The following is a 23,218-nucleotide window of genomic DNA, read 5'->3' as shown; positions in this document are numbered from 1 at the left end:
CGGCGGGACGGGGATGAAAGATACATCAAATCCCACTCTCACCTGGAACGAATGGGGCTACAGGACCTCGGGATTGCTCCTCTGCTGTCCAAGCACTGGCTGTGGGGACAAGGTGAGCATGGAGACCCACAGTACCCAAGATCTGTATTGTTGCCACTTTCTTCTGTTCCTCTTTGCTGCATTTCTACTTTTCCATCTTAAAAATCAGTTTCCATATACCTTGCTTATTTCCTTTTTAATAAAATCCATGATTGTCATCTTTTCTTCCCAGTTTCCTTCTCCTTTCATAGCAGGATCTTGTAGCAGGGCAGATCTCTGACAGGATGCTGCAATCAAGCAGTACTTAGAAACAGAGCTCCACTTACCCCAGCAGCGCAGGCGATGGCAGCGGCAGCTCCCATCTGAGCCACCCAGCTTTACCACGAAGGATGTGGCGCTCCAGCTCCGGCACTCTCGGCAACTCTGGCAGCTGCAGGCTCTGAGCAAGGACCAGATCCTCTCTGGCTCATGCCCTTCTCACCCTGGCCCTGGCCCTGGCCTTTCAGCCCCCAGCACCACCCTAATTGGCTCAACCTGAGCCCCCTTCCCAATTCCCCCCACCTGGGGCCAGGCAGTTCCCTCCCTGCCCTCCTCCCCAGAGCTGTCCCACTCCCCGCTGGCTGCTCCTCACCCCCAGCCACCCCTTCACCCCCCGGTCCCGACCTCCCCTGTTGCGGAAGCCACACATCCCTCACCCCTGCGCCGGCTGGGGAAGGTCCTGCTCATCTCCTGTTCCCGATTTCTTGGGCGAAGCACAACCTGCCTCAGGGCTGCACGGCTTTAGGGTCTCCCAGCGATGTCCCTCCCGTCTGGCTTCACTCCGCCGAGCCCCTGCCCCTCACAGCAGCCCCGGTGGGTCCTTTCACAAAGCAGGGAGTGCAATTTGGGAGCATTTTCACTTCTTGCAAGTTTTCAGCTCCTTTTGCCATTGCTCAAGCCCCAGCACCCTTTAAAAAATAGTTACATCCAAACCCCGGGCCGAGAATTGCTCTGCTGGCAGTGCTGAACTGCCTCAAAGCACCTGAAATGCTCCCAACAAAAGGAGCGTGGAAATACCTAGCGACTGCAAAGGCAGAGCAGAGATCCCCGGGCTCCCTGCGAATCCCCAAGCATCCCACCCACGAGCATTCCTCACCCCCGCAGCAGCGCAGAGGCAAAGGGGCACAGCACGATCTGCCTTTGCAGTGCCAAAACCCTTGCCTGGTTTCCCCCCGAGAGCATAAAACGCACCCCTGCCATGAAGAGGGGCACACGCGGCTCTCCACCCTGTCCAGGCTCTGCACTGCGAGCTGTGCCTCCTGAGGGCAGCTCCTCGGTCTCCAAGGATGCTTTCCCCCCAAAATCCCACATGCATCCAGGGTTTCTGACCCAAAACTGTCACCGCAGCTACCCCAGCAGCTCATCAGAGCGAGTGCTTTAACTCAGCTCTGATATTCGAAGGAATCCTCGTCGGTTTGCCACTGTAACGCCTGTTTGGCGTCCGACCGACTCCTCAAAAGGACGCGAGCTGCCTTCTCCGTACGCTGGCACAGCCGCATCGCAAACGCTACCAGTGACAGCGGGAGGCTAAAAAATTCCTCGAGCAAGGTTTTTCTTGCTCTTCCCATTTCAGAGAAGCCTTTGGGAGATGCTGAAATGGCATTCACGAGACGGAACAGATGAGGGAATACAACGCAAAAGATTTTTCCTTTTTCGTTGCATTTTATTGAAAACAAGAAATATCAATTGCAAAAATCATTCCATTCCACTTAAGCACCAGACCTCGATTCAGTTAGTTATCCAGGCAGCAAAGGACACACACGTCGTGATCACCAAAAGACGATTCTTTGAGGCCGAGCGTGGCCCCGTCGCGGCAAGCGAGGTGCTCTCCTCCGCGAGCACAGAGGCTCCGGGCCGGCACGTACCCCGGCAACGGGGCTTGCTTCACCCATCCCTGCTCTGTCCCTAACGTTTCTCCTCAGCACAGCCCCAGTCTCCATCTTATCTCTATTTCACAGCAAGGACAGCATCCACAGATTACATTTCTCAAGACAAACATCTCGACAAGACAGACGTAAGCCACCGGGAGCATCGACGCCGAGTCACAGCGGGCGCAGATTTCATCCGGTTGCGGGGAGGCGACTCACACTTGGCGGGGACCTCAGAGCCCACACGTCATTTGCACTTGAAAAAGAATTTTTTACGGAGAAAGTTGAAACAGCCCGGCATCTGCTTGTACCTCCCCTTGGTGGAGACGGCGTTTCCCACCTGAGAACAGAAGGAGAGGGGTTGAGGAGCGGGACGCTTTTCCAACTGGCGCGTCGGGGTGTGATCTCACGCAGGAAGCACGGCAATAAGGACGGGGAACGGGACCGTGGGATGGGAGAGCAGGCACCAGCAAAAACAAAGGTGACTTGAGGGAACAAGAAACCCCGGCCGTACCAGCCACCACTGCCTGCGGCGGGTGCTTCTCGGCATGAGCCACAACTCCCTCTTTCCCACCAGGTGTTCACTTAAAAGCAAATTCCCTTTCCACCCGTTTTCTTCCAGACATGCCCGTTGTTTCCCCAAGGTCACTCTCCTTGCACTGAAGGCCAGCCAGCGGAGACAGGGTCTCGCGCTACTCTCTTGAAATCAATAGCTGCCGCGCCGCCGTGTGCTGAAGAAGCGCCAGGACGTCAGGAAAACGACAAAAAAAAAACCAAAAAAGTATGTCTCCTCTCTCCCGCCGCCTCCACAGGAGACTTTTCTCCTCCTCACGGAGAACAGTAAAAGTGTCTGGAAGCACCTACGCTTCTCCCACGCTTCGGCAATCTTCTCTAGTCAACACGGCACACAAGGGAAACCATTTATTAGCCACACCGGTTCCGCATTCCCAGCACGTTGCGCTCCTCGCTCACCAGGACACGTGAACGCAAACATCTGGCGTCACCTCCCCGAGGGCGAGATGCTCCTCAAGACTTACCACGGTGTCACAGGAGCTCCAGAAGACACAAAACCCAAAGAGAGCGAGCGCCTGTGGAGATCTCCAGGCACGAGAGACCCAGCGGGTCTTCCTCAAGAGTGCAATCTGCCCAGACACATGGCGGCACGCTCACGATGGTGCCCCGAGTCCCGCCAGGGACTTCCCAGGATGGGACAAGCTAGGCAATATTTAGCAGCTTCCTTGGCAAAGATTAAAGCCTGTAGTTTCAGGATTACTTCTCGCTAGAGAGACCTCGAGGTGATTTTTGGCAGATGGAGGCCAGACGCTTCCTAATTAGACCTCTCCACAGTACCGCCAACGAGCCAATCCATAAACTGAATGCTCAATATCGTCATTCCTTTTTTAAGTGTAGGCCTCCATGCCCTGACTGCTTGCAGCTCTATTTCCTTCATCGTGACTACAAAAAGCAGGAAAAAAAAAGACATTTACCCGCAGTAACATGTTCAGCAGGTCTTCCGAATGGGCATATTGCTCCAGCACGCTGTCCAGCATCTCCACGTACCACGAGCCCCTCGACACCTCCCTCCAGGAGACAAAACCTTCAAAGAAAGAATGAGAACATCACTGCTAAAGCCAGTCTTACGTTCTCCTCTCCCCAAGTTACTGCCGCTCCCGGGGTGCCGTCTCTGACAGAGCCGGTTGCCCCTAACTGCCCCCGGCTTTGGCCACGAAGCTCCGACTTTTTTGCTACTTCCCCTGTACCCGGCGAAGGATTCGCACGGGCTGCCTCACCTGGGAAAGTTGAGTAGCAGACCAAGATGTCGCTGGGCGTGGGCAAACTGGCTACAGCGTCCGGCTCGTCCACGTTACCTGTCGGAGTCTGGAAAGGAGTCGCATCCGATTCTAAAGAACCTCCAGGAGCTTCGTCGCTGGGTGAATCGCAGTCCACTACAAAGCCTCGATCTTTTTGTTCTGCAACAAGCGGCAAGAAGACAATCCTCAAAAATTATCGTACCCAAGCATTCAACAGTTGTACACCCTTCATGAAGAAAAGATGGGGGAAAAAAAAAAATTAAAGGCCCTCCAAGGAAACAAAGCTTTTTGGCTCTTCAGCTGCGCTGGTTGAGTTGGAGCCATCAGGCGATTCACGTGAATGCCCTCAGTCCATGCTTCCCCACCAACCTCGTGGCTGAAGACCTGGAGCAGCTGGCCGGCGTGCGCTGCCTGGCCGTGCGCTGCCAATTCCTCCCCTCCTTCTGTCCCGTATCTCCCTACCGTGCAGTAAAACCGTGCCAGCCCAGGCAAATCGGCACTGCCCTCCTACGAGAGGCTCCTGTCCGAGCCCTCAGACTCGACCCATGCTAGCAGTAAGAACGTGTGGCCGAGAGTAAAAGAAGACAGCTGGAGAAGCAGGCGACAAACAAAAAGGGAACGAGAAGCTGAAGCCTAACCGCATCTCCGAAGCCTGCTTACACCCAACAGCTGATTCGCTTCGGGAGCTAAAACAAAGATTCACCTCCACCACAGGCCTGGATGAAGAACAGTTTGGGTTTTCCTCTCAAACTCGGGCAATTGGACCCATTGAAATAGTTCACAATCTTTTCTATTGGAATGGCTTTTCCATCCGTTCCGTAAATGCCTCCGGGAAACTGAATATGGCTCGTCTGCAAGAGGAAAATCCGGGAGCTAGTAATGCGGAAGGTGAGGCTGGTTCCGAGGGAGCCCGTTCCCGATCGGATGCTTTGCAGCCTAAAGTTACCAGAACAAATCTCGCTTCCTCACATTTGTGCAAATGTGTGCGCCGCGCCAGGGCGAGGGAACGCCCGGGAGTCGTTTGAAACACACTAAAACCCAGCACTCCGACTCCCCGTATTATCCAACTCCTGTCCCGCCTCCTCCAGCGACAGGGTTCATCCTCTGGGACAGCAGGCACACAATACACACTGTTTTCCTAACAACTGCTCTCCTCTCCTCCTCCTTCGAGGCCTTGCGATAAACAGGCTTTACGACTAATAGCATCTCCCCGGTCAGAGCTGGAGAAACAGGAAGGACTAAACGAGCACAGTGTGAGCGTTAGCGCTGCCTCCCTCCGCTCTCTGCCCACTATTCGGTTCTGAATTATACACCCCAACTTCCGACATGGAGAACACTGGCCCAGAGGCCACACCGGCCCAGGCTACACTGGAGAGAGCGTAACTGCAAAGTACCAGACCGTTTCCCTCCCACTCTGCGTGAGCCCGTAGCGCAGGGAATTAACCCCTTCCCCTGCGGGCAACCTGTCTAACGAGGAAAGGGAGAGGTGCCACCAACCCACCTGACAACCATGGGAAAGGATCACCACGACGCAGCAGTCCAAGGCCCCGTGGTCCTGCTGCGCCAGCTTCTGCAGCTCTGAAATCATGTCCTACATAGAAAACGTCACGGTAAGAGTTTTCCAAATGGTACCTCAGCCACAGATTACTGCCGGGCCCTGCTCTCATCAGTCTATCACAGCTGCACCGCTCAGAAGGATCCAGTCAATCTTTCTGCTGCAGGATAACACGCGCCCCACGTACAGGTGGCAAAACCCATCAGCAGACAGTGAGTATTTCTGCAGTTCTGCCCTTATTTAACATCGGCCACTTTAATTACAGAGATTTCTCTCCTCGCTGCGTTCTTTACAACGCAGCAACGTAAACCATAAACCTTCCAGGAGGTTTATCCACTGAAATGCGCTGCTGCTGATTAGGGGCCAGTGGGTGAGCAGAGAACCTCGGTTTACTTTTCAGCGGCCGCTCGGGATGACTGAGCTCCCCTCGCCGCTTCGAGTAACAGCTGAGGCCTGTACAGACAGGCAAATCACGCCGCTGGCTGCACGCAACGCAGAGGCTGTCAGAGCGAGCACAGAAACACAGCCTCGCCAATTTCCCTACAAATCACAACCAGGAATCAAAGTGCAGGCAGAAGGGTGAAAGCGTGCCAAGTCCTTTCTCCTTCTGCAATTGCAGCATGACAACAAAACAAGAGGATGTCGGGTTGATTATTTCTTTGTGCAGCGCAGGCTGGGGCTTTCGGCGTGCTGCCAACACGGGGTTACGTCCCGTAACGCGCTCCCATCGCTTCCGGGGGCTCGCCTCTCATCCCTCGCGTTAGCTGGACGTGGCCGGCCTCACCTGAGCTTTGAGATCCCGCCAAGTCAGGACGTTGAAGCCCAAGGCCTTGAAGCGCTTCTCCAGCTTCTCGCAGTCCACGTCGGAGCCGACTCGATGCGACAGATTTGAGTCTGTACTGAAGTTGACGTTGTTGAGGATCAGGCAGTGTCCACACGGATCCGCTTTCAGCTCGTAAACCTGGCAGGCACAGGTCGCAATTAAACACCCTCTTATTTGGAGCGCTCGCTGGCTAATCCAGCGGGATGCAACACCAATGAGGAACCAAAGTCCTTAAAGTAGCTCATTTCACAGCTTTTTCATTTCTCCAGGCCTAGGGACGCAGAAGCCTCTGTTCTCCACACGCACGTTGTTATCAGCAGTCAGGGAACACAATGCAACCTGCCAAATCGGGGACTGCCTTTGCGGAGAACCGGCTGCTTCTTTACCTGCAGTGTCTCCAATGGCAAGTTGAAGTTTCCACGAGTTTTTTTAGGCATTGCTGTCAAACCTCACCACGAGAGCCCGCACAAGGAGCCAAGAGAACAGGTAGATAAATCTCCTGGAGACTCAGCTTTACCGTCGATGACGGCACTGCAGGAATTTTACGAGAGCTACCCAAACACCTGCATCGATACAAGCCTCGCGCGCAGGCAGCCAAACTACACGCTCCGCGTCAGATACCCGCAGGCTGTCGGAAGGCAACTCCAGGCACACCCGCTGCCGTATTCACAACGCTCGCTTCCCTGCGCGTCTCCCGACGCGCCAAAGCGCGCCACACGCGTTCCTAATTGTTTTCCTGGCTTCTGTTCCTCAACGCTACAATTACGAAGTCTAAACACTGCTTCGCAGGCAACACACAAGCTGGTGCCTTAGGAAATTACCAATTGCCTTGCTGGAAACTGTTTAAGCACAGCCTGTAGCTCTACACGATGTTATTTGTGCTACAGCCAGGGCAGTCCTAAGGGGGAGCTGGCTAACGACTGACCTCCTCCGAGCTTATCAGCCCCATTAGACCGGCGTCAGCCACGGAGCGATTGCTCCAATAACAAGAAGCAAAGCCTGGCTGTCCCAGGGCTATTTCCCAGTAGCCACCCACAAGCCTTTGCTTCACAGGGAACACGTTTGGCCTAACCAAATACTAACCAGATCATGGGTCCTCTTGTCAACAGCTGAACCTACGACACACAACAGAGACACGGTATTTAGCTCTCTGCGCTCCACGATGAGATGTTATATCCGTTCCTTCTGGAATTAAGGTCAATCCCGCCCTGTTGCCTGCGGCACATCAGCCACACGTACGAATTCCCTCTTCCCACCCCGCCGCACGCTGCGAACGAACATTCGGCACCCCATCTCTCTGGGACGTGGCTTACCCTGGGCTGGCACGGGAGGCGTTCGAAGTCTTTCACTCTCCGCTTGGACTGGGATGGACAAACGTTCAGGAAAGTTCACGTCTGTAACGACAAGGGACAGTCACGTCTTACCTTCTCCCCTTTCTGATTTCATGCTACAAGTAACCAACCCAGGGTCCCCAGAGGGACCTGAACCCACAGCCACCTGTCGCAGCGACCCTGCTGTGAGGCTGAGATACAACATCGCGACCTTTTTCCCCTTTTCAGGGCTTGACAGACTAAAGTTTCTCCTTACGACTGCACGAGCTGTATCTGCATGCAGATTCAGCAGAGCGCAAGGTGGCAAGGACACGACAAAATCACTTTTCACCGATGTACCACGGAGGCTGCATGCAAAAACACAGAGAACAAAGCTCCTAACACCATGGGCACACAGCTGGAGCTTAAAAGCGTCTGCTACTGGAAAGCCTGACATTCTTCCAACAGCTCTGCGGAGTCACCTCTACAAGCCATGCTCCAGGATAATAAAAACCAGAACTTCACAGACTATGACCCACACCAAGAGGGATCCCAGCTGCCACTCCCCACACTGCTGTTTGCCCAGAAAATAATCATGCCATTAACACTTGCTTTTATTGTGCTTTTCTCCACGTAAGTCCAGCTCAACGGGCCTCAGGTCTACCAGCTGCAGCGGCGCCGGCAGGCTTTCGCACTCCTCGATCAGCATGTCCGCAAGGTCGCCCTGCCCGGTGTCCCGCAGGATCGAGAGGAATATAGGAAAAGCCTGTCTTCCTCGTGTCTCCAGGTCGATGACCAGTTGCCGGGCTTGCTCTCCTCGGCTGCCGGCACTCTGCAGAGGAGGAAAGCCCAGGACAATGCATGTTCACTTCGAGCCGAGGCACTCTGCCCAGCCAGCCCTTCCAACCGGCACCCAGAGAGGGGAAACGCGGGGATCTGCACCGAGCACCTTTACGCAGGGTGAATGAGACCAAGACCCAGCGGACACAGTCACAGAGATCCCCAGCAGCCACCCAAAACCCAGCCCAGACCCCCCTCCAGCCACAAAGCCCTGCTGCTGCCGCTGAGACAGGCAGCTGCAGCCCACCGCAGGGCTTGGAGAGAGAGGGAGGAGGGAGCACCCCCAGCCTGGCCCCAGGGGACAAACAGGCATTCCCCAACTTGTCACCGGTGCGTGGGACAAGGTAAAACACCCCCAGGGCTGTCACCAGTAACAGAGAGCGGAAACGGGGGCTGCTTAAGCCTCTCACCAGGTTGGGATGGGGCCGCAAGGAGAAACCCCTGTACCTGGCACCAGCTGGGGCAGGGGACAAGAAGGGACAAGGAGATGGGGGTGGAGCTTGGGGTGGGAAGGGACAAGGGCAACCCTCCAGGCCTGTCACCAGAATGAGGGGACACGGGGTCCTCCCTTGGGCCTCTCACTGGGCTCAGGGGACACAGGGGCCTCCCTTGGGGCTGTCACTGGGCTCAGGGGAGGACACAGGGGCCTCCCGTGGGGCTGTCACTGGGCTCAGGGGACACAGGGGCCTCCCTTGGGGCTGCCACTGGCCTGAGGGGACACGGGAGCTTCCGTCGGGCCTGAGTGAACACGGGGGCCACCCCCCAGCCCTGTCACCGTGGCTGAGGGGACACAGGGCCCTTCCTCGGGCCCGTCCCCGGGACTGAGGCGGGGACAGAGGGGCCGCCCCCCGGGGCTGTCCCCAGTCCTGAGGGGGGGGACACCCCATCCCACCTGCAGCTCCTCCACCATGGGCCGGGTGAAGAGGCCTCGCTCCTCCAGCGGGTCCCAGAGCGGGGACACCCTCAGCGCCGCCACCAGCCGCGCCCGCCCGCGCCTCAGGGCCCGCCGCTGCGCCTCCTCCATGGCGCCGCCGCCGCTCTAGCCGCCCGCCTCGCTGACCGGAAGCGGCGCCGTCTCTATGGTGACGGCGGGGCGGGCGCGCCGGAAGCGGCGGCGCAGGGTGGGTGAGGGCGGCCCGTCCGCGGCCCCCGCCGCCTCCCCTCAGCGCCGGGGTCCGTCCCGTCCCGTCCCGCGCCGAGCCTCCGCCGGAGCCATGGAGCTGGGGCGGGCGGGCCTGGCCTGGACCGCCGCCCTGCTGCTGGCGGCCCTGGGAGCGCAGGCCGCGGCGGGGGATTTCGACCCGTACCGCGTCCTGGGGGTCGGCCGGAGCTCCAGCCAGGCCGACATCAAGAAGGCCTACAAGCGGCTCGCCCGCGAATGGTACGTGCCAGCCCCCTCCGCCCCGGCCTTCCCCCGGGCTCTGATCTCTCTGGGACGGACACACGGGCAGACGGTCTCGTTTCGCGTCCTCTCGGTTGGCCGAGCTAGGCCGCTGTGCTGCGAGGCAGGGTAACGCTGCTGGGCGGTGGCATTAACCCCCGTGCCTGGCTGTCCGCGCCAGGCGAGGCCCAGCAGGTGCTCAGAAACGAGCTCCGGGTCTCCCTCACAGGCCAAGGGCCATCCTGAAACCTCGCAGGCACCTTCATGCCAGCAATCCATGCTGTAAAACCCTCCCGGAGTCTGGCTACGGTGGGGAAAAGTTCTCCCCGACTCAACTAGGAACGTTTAATATGCCGGCATCCAGGTCTCGGTTTGGTACATCCATGTCCAAGGGCAACTCAAGCCCTGTGCCGAGGGGAAACGCGTTGGATCCGCAAACGCCGTGCCCCTCGCTTCAGCGGTGTGTGCTGAGGAGTGTTGCCTCAGAGAATAGCCTCACCCGGAGCTTTTAGAGCCTGCATAGTTTTGCCTGAGATGTCCCCGAGGGCTGTGACGGGAGGTATTTGATGGGAGGAACCCGGTAGATATGTAGGGCAGCAGCTGAGGGACGGATCGCTGTAGTGGGTAGGAAAGATACACGCTCCCTCGTCCTGGGCTCGGGCCGTCAGATCGGCTGGAGGGACAGGTCTACAGGCACACGGCCCGCGTCCCGATGCCGCATTCTGGGATGGGGTTTGGGGTGGGAGAGCACACGCCGGGCGTAAAATCTGATCTCAGCCTCAAGGAATGCTGCCGTGCACCCTAACCGTCCATGTCCCGCTCGCCTCTGAACGGAGGCCGACCACTTGCCGTGCCCCCCCAGGGAACTGCTGACCCCCTTTTCCTCTGGTTCTGCCCCACAGGCACCCGGACAAAAACAAGGACCCGGGAGCAGAAGACAAATTCATCCAGATTAGCAAGGCCTATGAGGTAACACGCTCTTCTTGCTAAACTTCTGCTGTCGTTAAAAGTTAAGCGACCTTATTTTTCCATATGCAGCTTTGTGCTTTTTTTGCGCACGTCTACACGGGAAAGGTGCTCAACCCTGTGGAGGTGGATGCTACCGACCAGAAAAGTTTCCTCTGCTTTCTCAACAGAGAGCTGCTGGATGATACCAGCGTGGCTTCTGTTGCAAATATTTTGCTATGGGTCTGCCCTTGTTCTCGCTAAAAAGGCTCAAACGAGGAAGGAGCGGGTATTCGCCGAGCCCCACACAGCCGGGCGGCTGTCTTGTCCGTGTCACACGTACATAATAAGGATTTTGGAGGCGATGTAAGCCACGTTAATCACTGCACGCCTTGAGTCACTTCAGATTATTCTTTGCATAAGTAGTTATTCGCACATTGCTCTGGCACGGCTCGCGAAATCGGCTGCCCCAGTTTGCGGCGGCTGACCCAGTCCTTCCATGGCAAGCAAGCTGAGCTCATGGAAATAAAGTGAATCCTCATCTCCCAGCTGAAAAACGCAGTTTCTCTGTGGGGCTTCTGGCTGCTCAGTAAAACTTTTGGTGCTTTCCGATGCACTGAGAAAACCCTCAATGTTCAAGCAGATGCCAGCAAAAGCCGCTCCAGAAAAAGAGCATTAATGCTCAGTGGGCACGACGTTCAGGCTCAAGGAGCAATTGGCATCAGAAATGGGTACAGCAGTCTTGATTTACAGGCTCCTTTTCTTTGGGCTTTGGCTTTTTTTACCCTTATTTACCACAGCGAGCCTGGAGGCGATGCGATAGTTCCCTTTTCCAGAATATTTATCCCTCCAACGCACAGCAAAGGCCGCATGTTCCCTCGTAGCCCGTCCTTACGCGGTTGCAGTTACTTGCTAAGGGATTATCGTCAGGGCAGTTTGCCCTCACAGTTTCAGGCAACCGTTCTTCTATCATCTCCTTCCCAGATTCTCTCCAACGAGGAAAAGAGAGCAAACTTTGATCGCTACGGAGATGCCGGGGAAAGCCAGGGCTACTCTCAGCACCAGCACCGCCAGTTCCACCACTTCCATGAAGGCTTCTATTTTGATGAGTCCTTCTTCCATTTCCCCTTTAATTCGGAGAGGCGCGACACCTCCGACGAGAAGTATTTGCTCCATTTTTCCCACTACATCAACGAAATCGTGCCAGAGAGTTTCAAGAAACCTTACCTCATTAAAATAACCTCGGACTGGTGTTTCAGCTGCATCCACATCGAGCCCGTGTGGAAGGAAGTCGCTCAGGAATTGGAGGCGCTGGGTAAGGATGAGGCCGTTCAGGCTACACGCGCGTCCCTCGCTCTGCGAGGCTGCGGCGATCGCCTTTGGCTTTGGAGGACTGAGTTTAACCTGTAGATTTCCTCAGGGATTTATCCTAATGCTTTCCCAAATATTACTAACCCCATAATCGATGAGGCTACGTGTTAGAAATGAGGAAAAAACTAGTCCCGTAGATCACAAGGGCAAGCTGCCTTTTCTCCTGACCATACAGCTAGTGGCTTAGTGCAACGCCGATGATGATAAACAATGGCGTGGCCAATGGCACCACCACGAGTTTAGGCCACCAGCGTAAGTGCCACGTTCCTCTTCATCCTGCACTTGGATGGCTTTGATAAGCAAACATCCCTGCAGAACACACCCTCGACTTGAGGGCCGCTACCATACAGTGAAGTTTTGAGACTCACTGAACACATTTGGAAGCCAAGGAGGTATTTTGTACTCGCCCCTCCATGAAGCCCCAGCTTCCTCGTTTGCCCTGCAGATGTTGTCTGCGTGCGCTTCCAGAAAAACACAAACTTGACAGACGGCAGGAGGCAAAGGCTAACTAAGATTTTTCTCCTTGAGGTTTTAATGTTGCACAGGAAATACCGGTGGACAGGACAAAAGAAGACAGTGTGTTCTCTCTCTCCCCCTAGATAAAGCTATGAGTTTTAAATACAATTTTCAGGAGACTGGAAGAGGAGGAAAGTACAGAGTTAGGAGGGAGTATTGTGTGATTAAGCCCCGAGCAGGATGCTGGGGAAGGGAACAGGTCTTCAACCTTGATTTTCTACTATGCGTTTTGGATCATCTGTGATCTTTCACGTGAACCCGCTCTCCTTTTTCAGGAGTGGGAATCGGAGTCGTTCACGCGGGGTACGAAAGGCGCCTCGCCCATCACCTAGGTGCGCACAGCACGCCGTCCCTACTAGGGCTCATTAACGGGAAAATCACCTTCTTCCACAATGCCGTCATTCGAGAAAACCTGCGGCAATTTGTGGAGAACCTTCTGCCGGGGAATCTCGTTGAAAAGGTACGCTCTAGTAAGAGTGTCATGTGCTGCTTCTCATGTCTGCCTGGATATTCATCTCTCCTTAGCCGTTTCGGTGGCTAATCTGTTTAATTCAGCCCCCCAGCTGATCTGTGTCACGAACGCGAGAAGATCCGACCGAGGCTGGTGAAGCGAAGCGGTTTGAGAGCTGTAATTACAGCTGCAAACCCCGGAGCTGTCGGAAGCCATCGCGCGAGGCGGCTCCATAACGCTTCTCCTTGTGAAAGGGCTAATCCCGCTACGACGCAGTTACACCAGCAGCTTTGCCTGCCTGCTGCTCTCCCAGCTCTAATACCCCACAGCTGCCAGAGCTGTGCGAAAGCTACCCCTAGGTTAGGAATCTGTGCCTGCAGGATTTCACTTCCCTTCTCCTTTCTCAGGGATTCATCCAGCAAATTAAGAACCACTCGCTAACTTCATGTAGGCATTGTCTGCTAAAACTCACCCACAGAGAGACCCGTTATTCGTTCCGTCCAGTTTTGATTCAGACCTTTGAAACTGGAGCCAGCAGCATGAGCCCTTTCAAAGTTATAGGTAAAACCTCCTACTAGATAAAAAATTCCTGCATTTTGGCCTTGCTCGGTTATTTTTGGTAGAGTCCTAAAGCACCCACCTCCCCTTTCAGTGCCATGTAGCCAAGTCAGCCCCCGCAGCGCTCTCACCTGCCTGTCCTCCGCCCGGAGCCTTGTTCAGCTCACCTTGTTTTCCCTCCAGGTCTTCAGTGAGGGCCACCATTCCCAATGGACTCTTGACCTGCTGTCTTCCGGGAGTTTGAGTTCATGCCCCAAAAGCAGGGTCCGCTGTCCCCTTCCACAGCTAAAGCAGCTGTTTCACCTCCTGCAGCCAGGCTTTTCTCAAAAACAGAGCTAACAGTCAGCTCTCCTCTCCCTCCAGGCCCCTAAATGAGCTGTGATCTCCCTTTTATCTCCTTCCTCTAGGTCAAAGAGGTGCCTCAGCTGAAACAGAGCAGGTTTGATGGAGCTCACAGGTGCCTGTTAACCCTTGGCTTCCCACTAGATAAAAAGCATACAACCCCAATGAACAGTTGCGAGACTGAAAGTGGCACCAGCATTGACTGGAAACAGCATCGACAGAGGATGCAATAACTAAGAGGGCTGGTGGGGATCGAGACTGATGGTTTTGATTAATTTCCTGCGTCAAGAAAGCACAGATCAGGCATACCCATTGGAAAGACCAACCCACAGTCTGCTCTCTGTAACACCTGGGCAGCTTTTCCAGAGTCGGTTCTCATTCAGGCACCTGGTCATACAGCACTGCATGTGTCTAACGGCTCTGAGGTTAAACTAATGTGCTGATTCTATTTACAGATTACAGATAAAAACTACATCCGCTTTCTCTCCAACTGGAAGAAAGAAAACAAGCCCCACGTCCTTCTATTTGATCACATGCCAATTGTGCCATTATTATACAAGGTAATGGGATTTCTGTCGCTGCATTGTTGACTTGCTAATAAATCCAGTTGTTCCAACAGAAAAGGCGATATTGCTGTGAGCAGAGGTGGGTCGACACCTCTAAATACTACTGACCGGTTCTGAGAGAACAAGTCGATTTGTCTTGGTTGAAAACGGCACGGCCAGATGACCGACTTCATTAGGGGATTGGTTCTCTGGCCTGCCACGGATGTACCCTTAGTGAACGCAAAGGTGCGGGTGGGTTTCCGAGGGAGCAGCAACAGAGGCACATACTAATCTTTATTGGTAACGAGAGAATTTTGCGGCACGTCTAATTTGGGTTACCCAAAAGCCCATTTCCTAAGAAACCCCTGCTACCGTGCAGAATGTCAGGTTGGAAAATGAAGCTGTGGATCCACGGGGGCTCCCTGTATGATGACTAAGAGAATGCAAACTGCAGTTCGGCAAGGGAGAGGAAGGGCTTTTACCTCTGGCAGCGCACGCCCAATGACTTTTAAACAGCAGGAGGTGTTCTCGAGGCAAGGTCACCACAGGCACTCGGGGGAGAAAATGTTGTTTGCTCTCTAATGTAAACACGTGCTGGTGCTTTCTTCCCCTCCAGCTGACTGCCTTTGCGTACCGAGATTACTTGTCCTTTGGTTATGTGTACGTCGGACTCCGAGGCGCTGAAGAGTTGTCCAGTCAGTACAACATCAACGTCTACACTCCCACCATGATGATCTTCAAGGAGCACATCGACAGGCCCGCTGATGTTGTGCAGGTATTGCTCAAAGCCCTCTCCGAGGGCTTATGTGAAACAGACACTGGGTTTTTCTGACCAAGCTTGCGACAAGGGGTCGGTTGGTGGCGCGTTTCAGAGTAAAGAGCATTCGTTCTCAGCAGAAACTCAGGCTTCAGCAGAGGGCGAGCATTAGGAGGGAAGAGGCTCGGGAGGCTTCAGCTACGGCATCGGACCTTTTGAGGAGGGTGGCTGCAGGTAGCTTCTCCATCTCGGGGCCTCAAAACCTCTCGGGTGATTTCAGCGAGGACTGTGATGGCTGGCAGCCTTCCCCAGGCTGCAGAGGAGAAGTCTGTTGCAACAGCTTTACTCTCCTCATCCTGCTCAGTTCTGACCTCCGCTTTCTTTGTCCTCACCAGGCACGAGATATGAAGAAGCAGCTCATCGACGACTTCCTTTCCCAGAATAAGTTCCTCATGGTGGCCAGACTCACCAACCAGAGGCTGTTCCAGGAGCTGTGTCCCGTGAAGAAGTCTCACCGTCAGCGAAAGTAAGGCTCCGCGGGTGACACGTCCCCACGTTTTGTTCCCCGAGGCTCTGGGGCTGCTCCTAAAGCCACCGTGTGTTTGATTCTGAGGGAGAAGGGAAATGACTGCATCAGATCATGCTGGGCATCTGCATTGTCTGATAGGTTTCTGGCTCTCCAGGATCATTCTGGCTAGGGGAAAGGGGGTGGTCGTTTCCTCTCGCATCCAGAATGGCTCTTAATCCTCCATCTCGTTGTGTTGCCTAGGCACTGCGTGGTCTTACTTACTGGAGAAGGCGATAAGTTTGCCGAGGCTTACGAGGCTTTTTTGACTTTTGCTGTGGCCAACACAAAAGACACGCTGAAGTTTGTGCACATCTATAACGATCGGCAGCCAGAATTCGCGGACGCCTTGCTGATGGATGAGGAGAAGTATCGGGGAAAATCAGCTGTGAGGGTTTCCTTTTTCCCCCCCCCTTCATCTTTTCATCTGTCATTCTAATTCACATCACTTCACGTAGGATGCTATACCTTGATCTGACACCTAATTCTGGGCAGTGATTTGAAGCATAACCTCTGTCTAGTAAAAAGTACCTTCTTCTCTGACATCTGCCATGTTATTGGCTCATCCAGGTGGTCATTTTGGAGAGACGCAATAACGCAGGGAAGATCGCCTATAAAACCTTGGAGGAGGCCTGGCAAGGCAGCAAAGAAGACAACTTCATCCTCCTGGATCTCCTGGAGCAGCTGAGGACAGACCCTGGCCTTCTCTCTTCAGAGACCGTCCTGGCAGACTTGAATGACGAACTTGCTCCCGTAAGTGCATGGCCTATCCAGCTGCCTAACCACCGTGTTACCTGTTAGGCCAGTCCCGTTGCGGTCATTTGCAGACATTAGTTATATTTTAAAATACCAAGGCAAGACTCTTAAAGGTTTACTCGCTCACGGAAGGGAGCTCGTGGCATGCTCCAAAGCTGATTCGGCCCAGGGGTCTGGTTAAGAGGAGGGAGTCCTATCAGGGTCCTGGATAGTGGGTTTGTCATTGGCTTTTTTCTTTTTTCTCTTTAAACAGATGTTCCTTATCCGATGGCTCTACTCCATGCTGGACTATATCTCGGACTGCTGGGACAGTTTGTTTCATAGTAACTGGTACGGATGGGGTGTTAACAAGTCTCGACAGGGAGCAGGATTGCTGTTATCTTGCTCAGATACGTAGTAGAACCGGGTTCTTACTAACAGGAATGGAGAACGTACCAAAACACATAGGTGCCTGTATTCGCTGGAGATTTAGGTGAAGAGCGCTGACACCGCAGCGACGTTAGCTTCTGCCTCAAGTACCGGGTACTTCGGCCTTGAGGCTCAGTGGGGACATTACAGTTCTGAAAACACACATCCATTGTTGGTTTTCACCACTTCCCTGTCACCTTATTTTAAAATAAAAAAAAGGAAGGCTGAAAAGGACCTGGGGGGGTTGGTTGACAGCTGGCTGAACATGAGCCAGCAGTGTGCTCAGGTGGCCAAGAAGGCCAGTGGCAACCCGGCTTGTATCAGGAACAGTGTGGCCAGTAGGAGCAGGGAGGTGATGGTGCCCCTGTACTGGGCACTGGGGAGGCCGCCCCTCGAATGCTGTGCTCAGCGCTGGGCCCCTCACCCCAAGGCGGCCATGGAGGGACTGGAGCGTGGCCAGAGCAGGGCAGCGAGGCTGGGGCAGGGGCTGGAGCCCAAGGCTGGGGAGGAGCGGCTGGGGGAGCTGGGGGGGCTCAGCCTGGAGAAGAGGAGGCTGAGGGGAGCCCTCATCGCTCTCTGCAACTGCCTGAAAGGAGGCTGGAGCCGGGGGGGGGTCGGTCTCTTCTCCCCAGTAACAAGGGATAGGACAAGGGGAAACGGCCTCAAGCTGCGCCAGGGCAGGTTTGGGTTGCATATTGGGAAAAACTTCTTCACCGAAAGGGCTGTCAGGCCCTGGCCCAGGCTGCCCAGGGCAGGGGCTGAGTCCCCATCCCTGGAGGTATTGAAAAGACAGGCAGATGTGGTGCTTGAGGACATGGTTTAGCAGTGGGCTTGGCAGTGCTGGGTTAACGGTTGGACTCGATGATCTTAAGGGTCTTTTCCAACCTTAACGATTCTATGACTCTAAAATGGATCCATTTTTGTTCTCTTCCTTTTGGGTGGGAGCAGGACAGTGCTCAAAATCTTGATCATCTTTAGGACCCAAGGAAACGAGCCGAGTTTCTGGGGAAACTGCACGGTCTTACTTGAGGCAGACAGGAACCGAAATTCGAACAGAAACTGTGCAACTTGCAGACTGATTGCTGTTTGCAAATCTTCCCCTCAGGCGAGAAATGATGCCGCTGCTGTCCCTGCTCTTCTCTGCGCTCTTCATTCTCTTTGGCACCGTTATTGTTCAGGCTTTCAGGTGAGTGCACGCCAAAACGTCTTAGGGGATCTTATGGTCCAGCCAGTAGCACCTCAATCCAATCTGGTGCCTTAAACACACAAGAGATAATCTTCCTTTGCAGCGATTCGAGCGATACAAGGGACTCTCCTCCCTCTGAGAAAGAAGAAACCACCGCAAAGACCGAGAAGAACGACGCGAGCTTCAGCAAAGAGAGTAACAGGTTCCCTCTCTAATTTCTCCAGAAATGGTTTCTGACGAAGCATTGCTTGGGGAGCGTTGCGCAGAGAGAGCGCGCAGAGAGCATCAGGTGGACGGCAGAGAAGTGCCAGGATGGCGCAGACGTAGCGCAGTCATTGCGCGGGGCGGGGCGGGCACAGCGAGGCATGTAGGAGCAGTGCCTAGCCAGGACCCGGGCCAGCAGGGACAGGGGCGCGCAAACTTAATTATTAGGTGATTCCCACCGAGTTTTGCCCAGACAACATCCTCGGGGGAAAGGTAAAGGCCTGACTGACTTGTTGAGAAAGATCCAAGTCTGGCCGTTGCACTGATTAAACTGGCTCCAGCTACAGGGCACAGCGTAAGGAGGCGGGGAACAAATTCAAGGTTTCTCCATCCTCAGTCGCTCCCGGTCCCATGCTCCCCTTTCACTCGTTTCCCGTTTCGTTGCAGCAGGATTCCCAAAAAGGGCTTCGTCGAGGTGACTGAGCTAACGGACATCAACTATAACAGCAACTTGGTACGCCTGAGGCCGGGACACATGAACGTGGTCTTGATCCTGTCCAACTCAACCAAAACTCTCCTCCTCCAGAAGTTTGCCCTGGAAGTCTACACCTTCACAGGGTAGGCTGGGGCCCTCTCCCGGGTTTCTCTTCCTCTTTTAACAACTTGTGTAATGCCGCTGTGATGACAAGGTAGGAGTGGTGTTGGCTCGATTGCCAGGAGGGAACGCTTCTGGCAAGCAAAGCAGCTGCAACGAGCCGCCGAAAGCCAAGCGGCCTTTCCCGGCCATACTCAGTGGCGCTGCTGCTGCTGTGGCTGTACCCGCAGTTCAACAAACAGAGAGCACGACAGTGCTGCACGCTAGGGAATTGTCACCTGCACTGAACTGGGTTAAAAAGGGAGCTGTGGCCACACAGCTCTGCGCCTGCCCTTGATTACCAGTGCTTACCTGTCCGGCAGGAATCCGGCCTGACTCGGGAGACGTGCTAATCCTGCTTCTCCTCTGCTCTTCCCCCAGGAGCAGCTCTCTTCATTTCTCCTTCCTCAGCCTGGACAAGCACCGAGAGTGGCTGGAGTACCTGTTAGAGTTTGCGCAGGATGCGGCCCCCATCCCGAACCAGTACGACAAGCATTTCCTCGAGCGTGACTACACGGGCTATGTCCTGGCTCTGAACGGCCACAAGAAATACTTCTGCCTCTTTAAGCCTCACAGATCAGGGGATGAGGGGGGAACCCCGGGATTGTGTGAGGATTACGATTCCTCGCTACACACGGAAGCCAGAGGGAAATCCTCCTGCAGCCCGGGCTCTAGATCCATTAAAAACAAATTACACAAATTGTCCTTTTGGATGGAACGCCTCCTAGAGGGTTCCTTACAGAGGTTCTATATCCCCTCGTGGCCCGCACTAGACTGAGGGATTTTAAAGAGATTCTAACGGACAAACTTTTTATGAAGACGACAAGGGACAGCTCTTTCCAGGAATACACCAACAAGCGTGACAAATGGACCTTAGGTTTTAGATGAACTCTCCTAGGGCCGGCGACTAGAAAATATCTCCCCGTGTCCGGAGCCCGGGAGCGCAGCCAAGCGCACTGAAATTCCCTCCACCGACTCCTTCGTGCGTTCGGATGCTGTACTACCGAAGAGCCAAGAAGTCTGTTTTTTTTTTTTTTCTCTTCTTGTCCTGCCGCATCTGCTTCCCGAGTCGCCCCCGTTCCATCTCTCGTTTTACCTCGATTGAAGAAAAACCCGTGACTTCTCTGCCGCGGTGACCGGGTCCGGACCGAACGCGGCCGGTGACGCAGGTCGGGTCGTGGTTCTCTCTCCCCTTCCCCGTGTGCTTAGCCCGTGGTGCATGGTGTAACACTGGCAAGACCCTGCAGACCCTCCCAGGCCCTGCCCTTCCGAAAGGCCTCCTCCCACCAGGCGGTCGTACTTATCGGCTTTCCCCGGGGTAAGTGATCTAGAGTATGGGCGGGAGCGTCTCCCTCGTAGCAAACCTGTAGCTGGGACTCACCTGTGGTGCGGGCTAGTAGGCGATCTGCATGTTTCGTGCTCCTCGTGTCATAGTTCCACGTGCAGCTTCACCGGCTAAACCGTAACCGGGGAGGGAAGGGGTTTTGCACGGCCGTAAACGCTGTAAAGGTGTGTTGAGCCATTTAAATGTCACATTGATTTTCCAGATGCCTTTCTGCTTCTGTCGATTTTAGACGATGTATCCTAGAGCCATAACTTTAACTGTGTCCTCAGATTGTAGGCGTGAGCTGCTATGAGCCAGTAGATGTGTACAAGAAACTCTACCTAGCTGCTAGGGAGTCGGTCCAGGCTCCTTTCCAACACCCTTACATCTGTAGTACAAACCAACCTTTCTTTGTATCAAGGAACCTAATTCTTCGATGATTGTATTCTTGAAATGTTGCCCCAGAAGTGCTGTATCATCAGACCATCGCTTACATGTGAAACTCCTTTTGGTTTAGGCGTGGGTTCAAGATGCTTGGTTTCAGCCTCTCGCCCGTTTCCTTCTTGCCACAAACCTTTGTTTCTCAACATGCAGGCTGCTGCCTTGGTTTTTCGTTTGTTTGCATTGGGTTTTTTTTGTCTGTTTGAACTCATAGGTCTGCGTGAAGCTAGAACAGTCCTAAAGCACAGAGTTTGGTTTATGCTTTGCTCTAGCAGTGCTCCAACAGCCGCTTTCAGCGCTGTGGGGGGAATGGGTGGCCCTTGGTAAGGCGGAGGGAAGGCGAGCGGCAGACACGCGGCCGCTTTCCACTCCTCAAGCGATAAAGCAAAGCAGCAGCGTTTCTCTTCGCGGCCGGGACTGAAATCCTGCAGCGCCCGCGCTTCCTTTTCACTGCTCCGGGGCAGACGCCGTTGCCCGGGCTGGTACTTGCCGGGCCTCCTCCCGCCGCTCTGCGCGGGACCCAAGCCGAAGCACAGGGCGCTGAGCGGGGCGGCTTTGCCGTAGAGCTCTGAACCTGACGGTAGAGCACTTGGTCGAGCACGTGGCACTAATTAAAAGCTCGCTCAGCCCTTGCCGCCTTAGTTACCATCTTAGCAGAGCAGCCAGTTAGTAGGAATAACTATGCCAATCTCTGGGCTAGCTGCTGACCCCATACAAAATCTGGGAATGCTTGAGTCCTTTTACTGCCTACACGACCTAGTTTGCTTGCAAACCCTTGGCTTGCTGCCTTCCTCCCTGCCCTGGGAGCAGACTGGCGTGCTTCGACCCCCACAGGTATCTCGCACACCGTGTATAATGTACTTCCAAATAAAGGCTACGATGCTACCAACTGACCCTATGTGAGGTTACTCAATTGTAGCTCAGCGGACTCTGAGCTTGTGCTGCTGCATGAGTGAGGCACTAGAGTAGAGGGAAGGAAGGAAGGCAAGGTCTTCTCCCTGCCAAAGAGCTCCGAGGCGCGTACATACCGCTGAAATAGAGCGGGAGGGGGAAGGCAACGCTGGCCCGACGCTGCTAGACTTCATTTTCATTTGGCTGGAGCCATCGCCGTAGCACTCGCGTGCTTTTTCCGCGGCTTGCCGTGCAGGACGTGGCTAGAATAAGGTTGTAGCCCGGAGGAAAGCTCCGCGTAACTTCTTAAATGTTTGCAAAAGCAGAAAAGAATACTCTCTGGGTCTCTGCTGTCTCTTCAGCTAGTCAGAAACCAGAAGAAAATCCTTGACGCATTAAAAAAGTGCCTAGTTGTGCTACAGCGAGGGAATTCAGCCCTGCCCCAAGTAAGAGAAGGCCTTATGGCCTTCAAAGTACAGCTCGTGTGCTGCACACCCGCTAGAATCCTTTTTTAAATGTTCTTTTTAGCACAGGTAACTTCCCCTGTTAGACTGAGCTTTGTTTAAAGAGTGCTTGCAGCAGTCCACCCTTGCCGGCTGTGGCTGGACGGGAGCACAGCTCCTGTTGAGCTGTAACTCTGCCCTTCGCTGCTTTTAAACCAGGTTTTAGCTCGGCTTGTGTTGCTGTTTTACAGAAAAACTTCTTTCACAGGCTGAAGCAAACGCCAAACTGTTCTAAACCCCTCATTCAGTTAGCTTTAGTGTCCATCGGGGAGCACTGGCTGCTTGCTTTCTTGTAGAAGAGCGTGGTCGGAGGCTGCTTACGCCTGCGGTCTGTCCGCCCTCTCGCAGTCACTAGCCGTCACCCCCCGATAATTTTCTAACCTGCCGCCTCCAGCGGCGCTCGACCCGTACCGTACCGTATCATCAGCAAAACGATTCACTTACACACGTGGTGGTTGGTAATCCAAAGACTGAGGCAACCCAGGCTTAGCGCACTGTTCTAGTGAAATCCGAGCGATCGCGCGCCGCTCAGAAGCCGAAGCAAAGGGACGCAGGCCCCCAGTCTAAAGGTTGTACCGAAACTCCTCCCCGTACCGAGCGCGGTGGGCAGCAGCTGTCCGCGGCCACCGGCTTCCGCTCTGCCCTTCACCGAAAGCCTGCCAGGAACTCGGACACTAACGCAGCCTGAGAAGTAGGACTGAAAACTAGGTCCATATTTTGCACTTTTGATACTGGGGGGGCGGGGAATTAACTTATTTGGCAAACTTGTCTTTTTTTATTTTTGGTTTGTTTTTGTTTTTTTTTTTTTTTTTGTATTTGTGAACAGGCACTGATGTCATTTTGTTTTAAGACAATTACAGATTCGCAACCAAAATAAACTATTTTAACGTGTGACGAGGTGGCTCTGTGTTTCCGTGTACAAACCGACCACACCTCCGCGTCAGCTCAGAAATCCCAGGGGCAATAAATCCCCTCCTGCCCCAGGAGATGCCTGCTTATCCCCAGCAGGAATTTCAAATACCCCCGAGCTCTCAGAGCGAGCCCCAGGCCGCCTTTGGCCCCCTCCCTTCCTCTCCATTCCTTGTCCTGCTGCTGTGACTTAATGGGAGAAACCTTTTACCAGCGCCAGCTTTGCCACGAGCCCCTCTGAGCCAG

General features: G+C 54.4%; 2 protein-coding genes across 4 annotated transcripts; one reads left to right on the top strand and one right to left on the bottom strand.

Annotated features, from left to right (window-relative positions):
* Nucleotides 1-1,727: 1,727 nt before the first annotated feature.
* On the bottom strand, nucleotides 1,728-9,456 carry CASP9 (caspase 9). Of its 2 annotated transcripts, XM_087755049.1 has the most exons (10): nucleotides 9,178-9,456; nucleotides 8,058-8,277; nucleotides 7,449-7,529; nucleotides 7,219-7,250; nucleotides 6,097-6,273; nucleotides 5,259-5,348; nucleotides 4,461-4,608; nucleotides 3,737-3,916; nucleotides 3,434-3,543; nucleotides 1,728-2,286 (listed from the first exon to the last, which is right to left on the bottom strand). In XM_087755049.1, exons 1-10 carry the CDS (start codon nucleotides 9,307-9,309, stop codon nucleotides 2,194-2,196), a joined length of 1,263 nt encoding a protein of 420 aa, XP_087611175.1. In that variant the 5' UTR covers nucleotides 9,310-9,456; the 3' UTR covers nucleotides 1,728-2,193. The 2 variants fall into 2 exon arrangements, with proteins under 2 accessions (XP_087611175.1, XP_087611177.1); XM_087755051.1 differs by lacking the exons at nucleotides 4,461-4,608; nucleotides 7,219-7,250.
* DNAJC16 (DnaJ heat shock protein family (Hsp40) member C16) lies at nucleotides 9,365-22,887 on the top strand. 2 transcript variants are annotated; one of them, XM_087755047.1, is made up of 14 exons: nucleotides 9,365-9,666; nucleotides 10,569-10,635; nucleotides 11,596-11,926; nucleotides 12,774-12,958; nucleotides 14,305-14,409; nucleotides 15,011-15,169; nucleotides 15,547-15,677; nucleotides 15,921-16,104; nucleotides 16,287-16,469; nucleotides 16,726-16,802; nucleotides 17,986-18,066; nucleotides 18,170-18,268; nucleotides 18,721-18,888; nucleotides 19,286-22,887. In XM_087755047.1, exons 1-14 carry the CDS (start codon nucleotides 9,365-9,367, stop codon nucleotides 19,680-19,682), a joined length of 2,469 nt encoding a protein of 822 aa, XP_087611173.1. In that variant the 3' UTR covers nucleotides 19,683-22,887. The 2 variants fall into 2 exon arrangements, with proteins under 2 accessions (XP_087611173.1, XP_009461702.2); XM_009463427.2 differs by having other exon boundaries at nucleotides 9,498-9,666; nucleotides 18,718-18,888.
* Nucleotides 22,888-23,218: the final 331 nt, after the last annotated feature.

Source organism: Nipponia nippon, unplaced genomic scaffold (assembly GCF_047370975.1).
Source record: "Nipponia nippon isolate SJK-2023a ecotype South Korea unplaced genomic scaffold, ASM4737097v1 scaffold_19, whole genome shotgun sequence".
NCBI lineage: Eukaryota > Metazoa > Chordata > Aves > Pelecaniformes > Threskiornithidae > Nipponia > Nipponia nippon.
The sequence above is the reverse complement of the archived record's forward strand: the minus strand, read 5'-3'. Positions and strand labels throughout refer to the sequence as shown.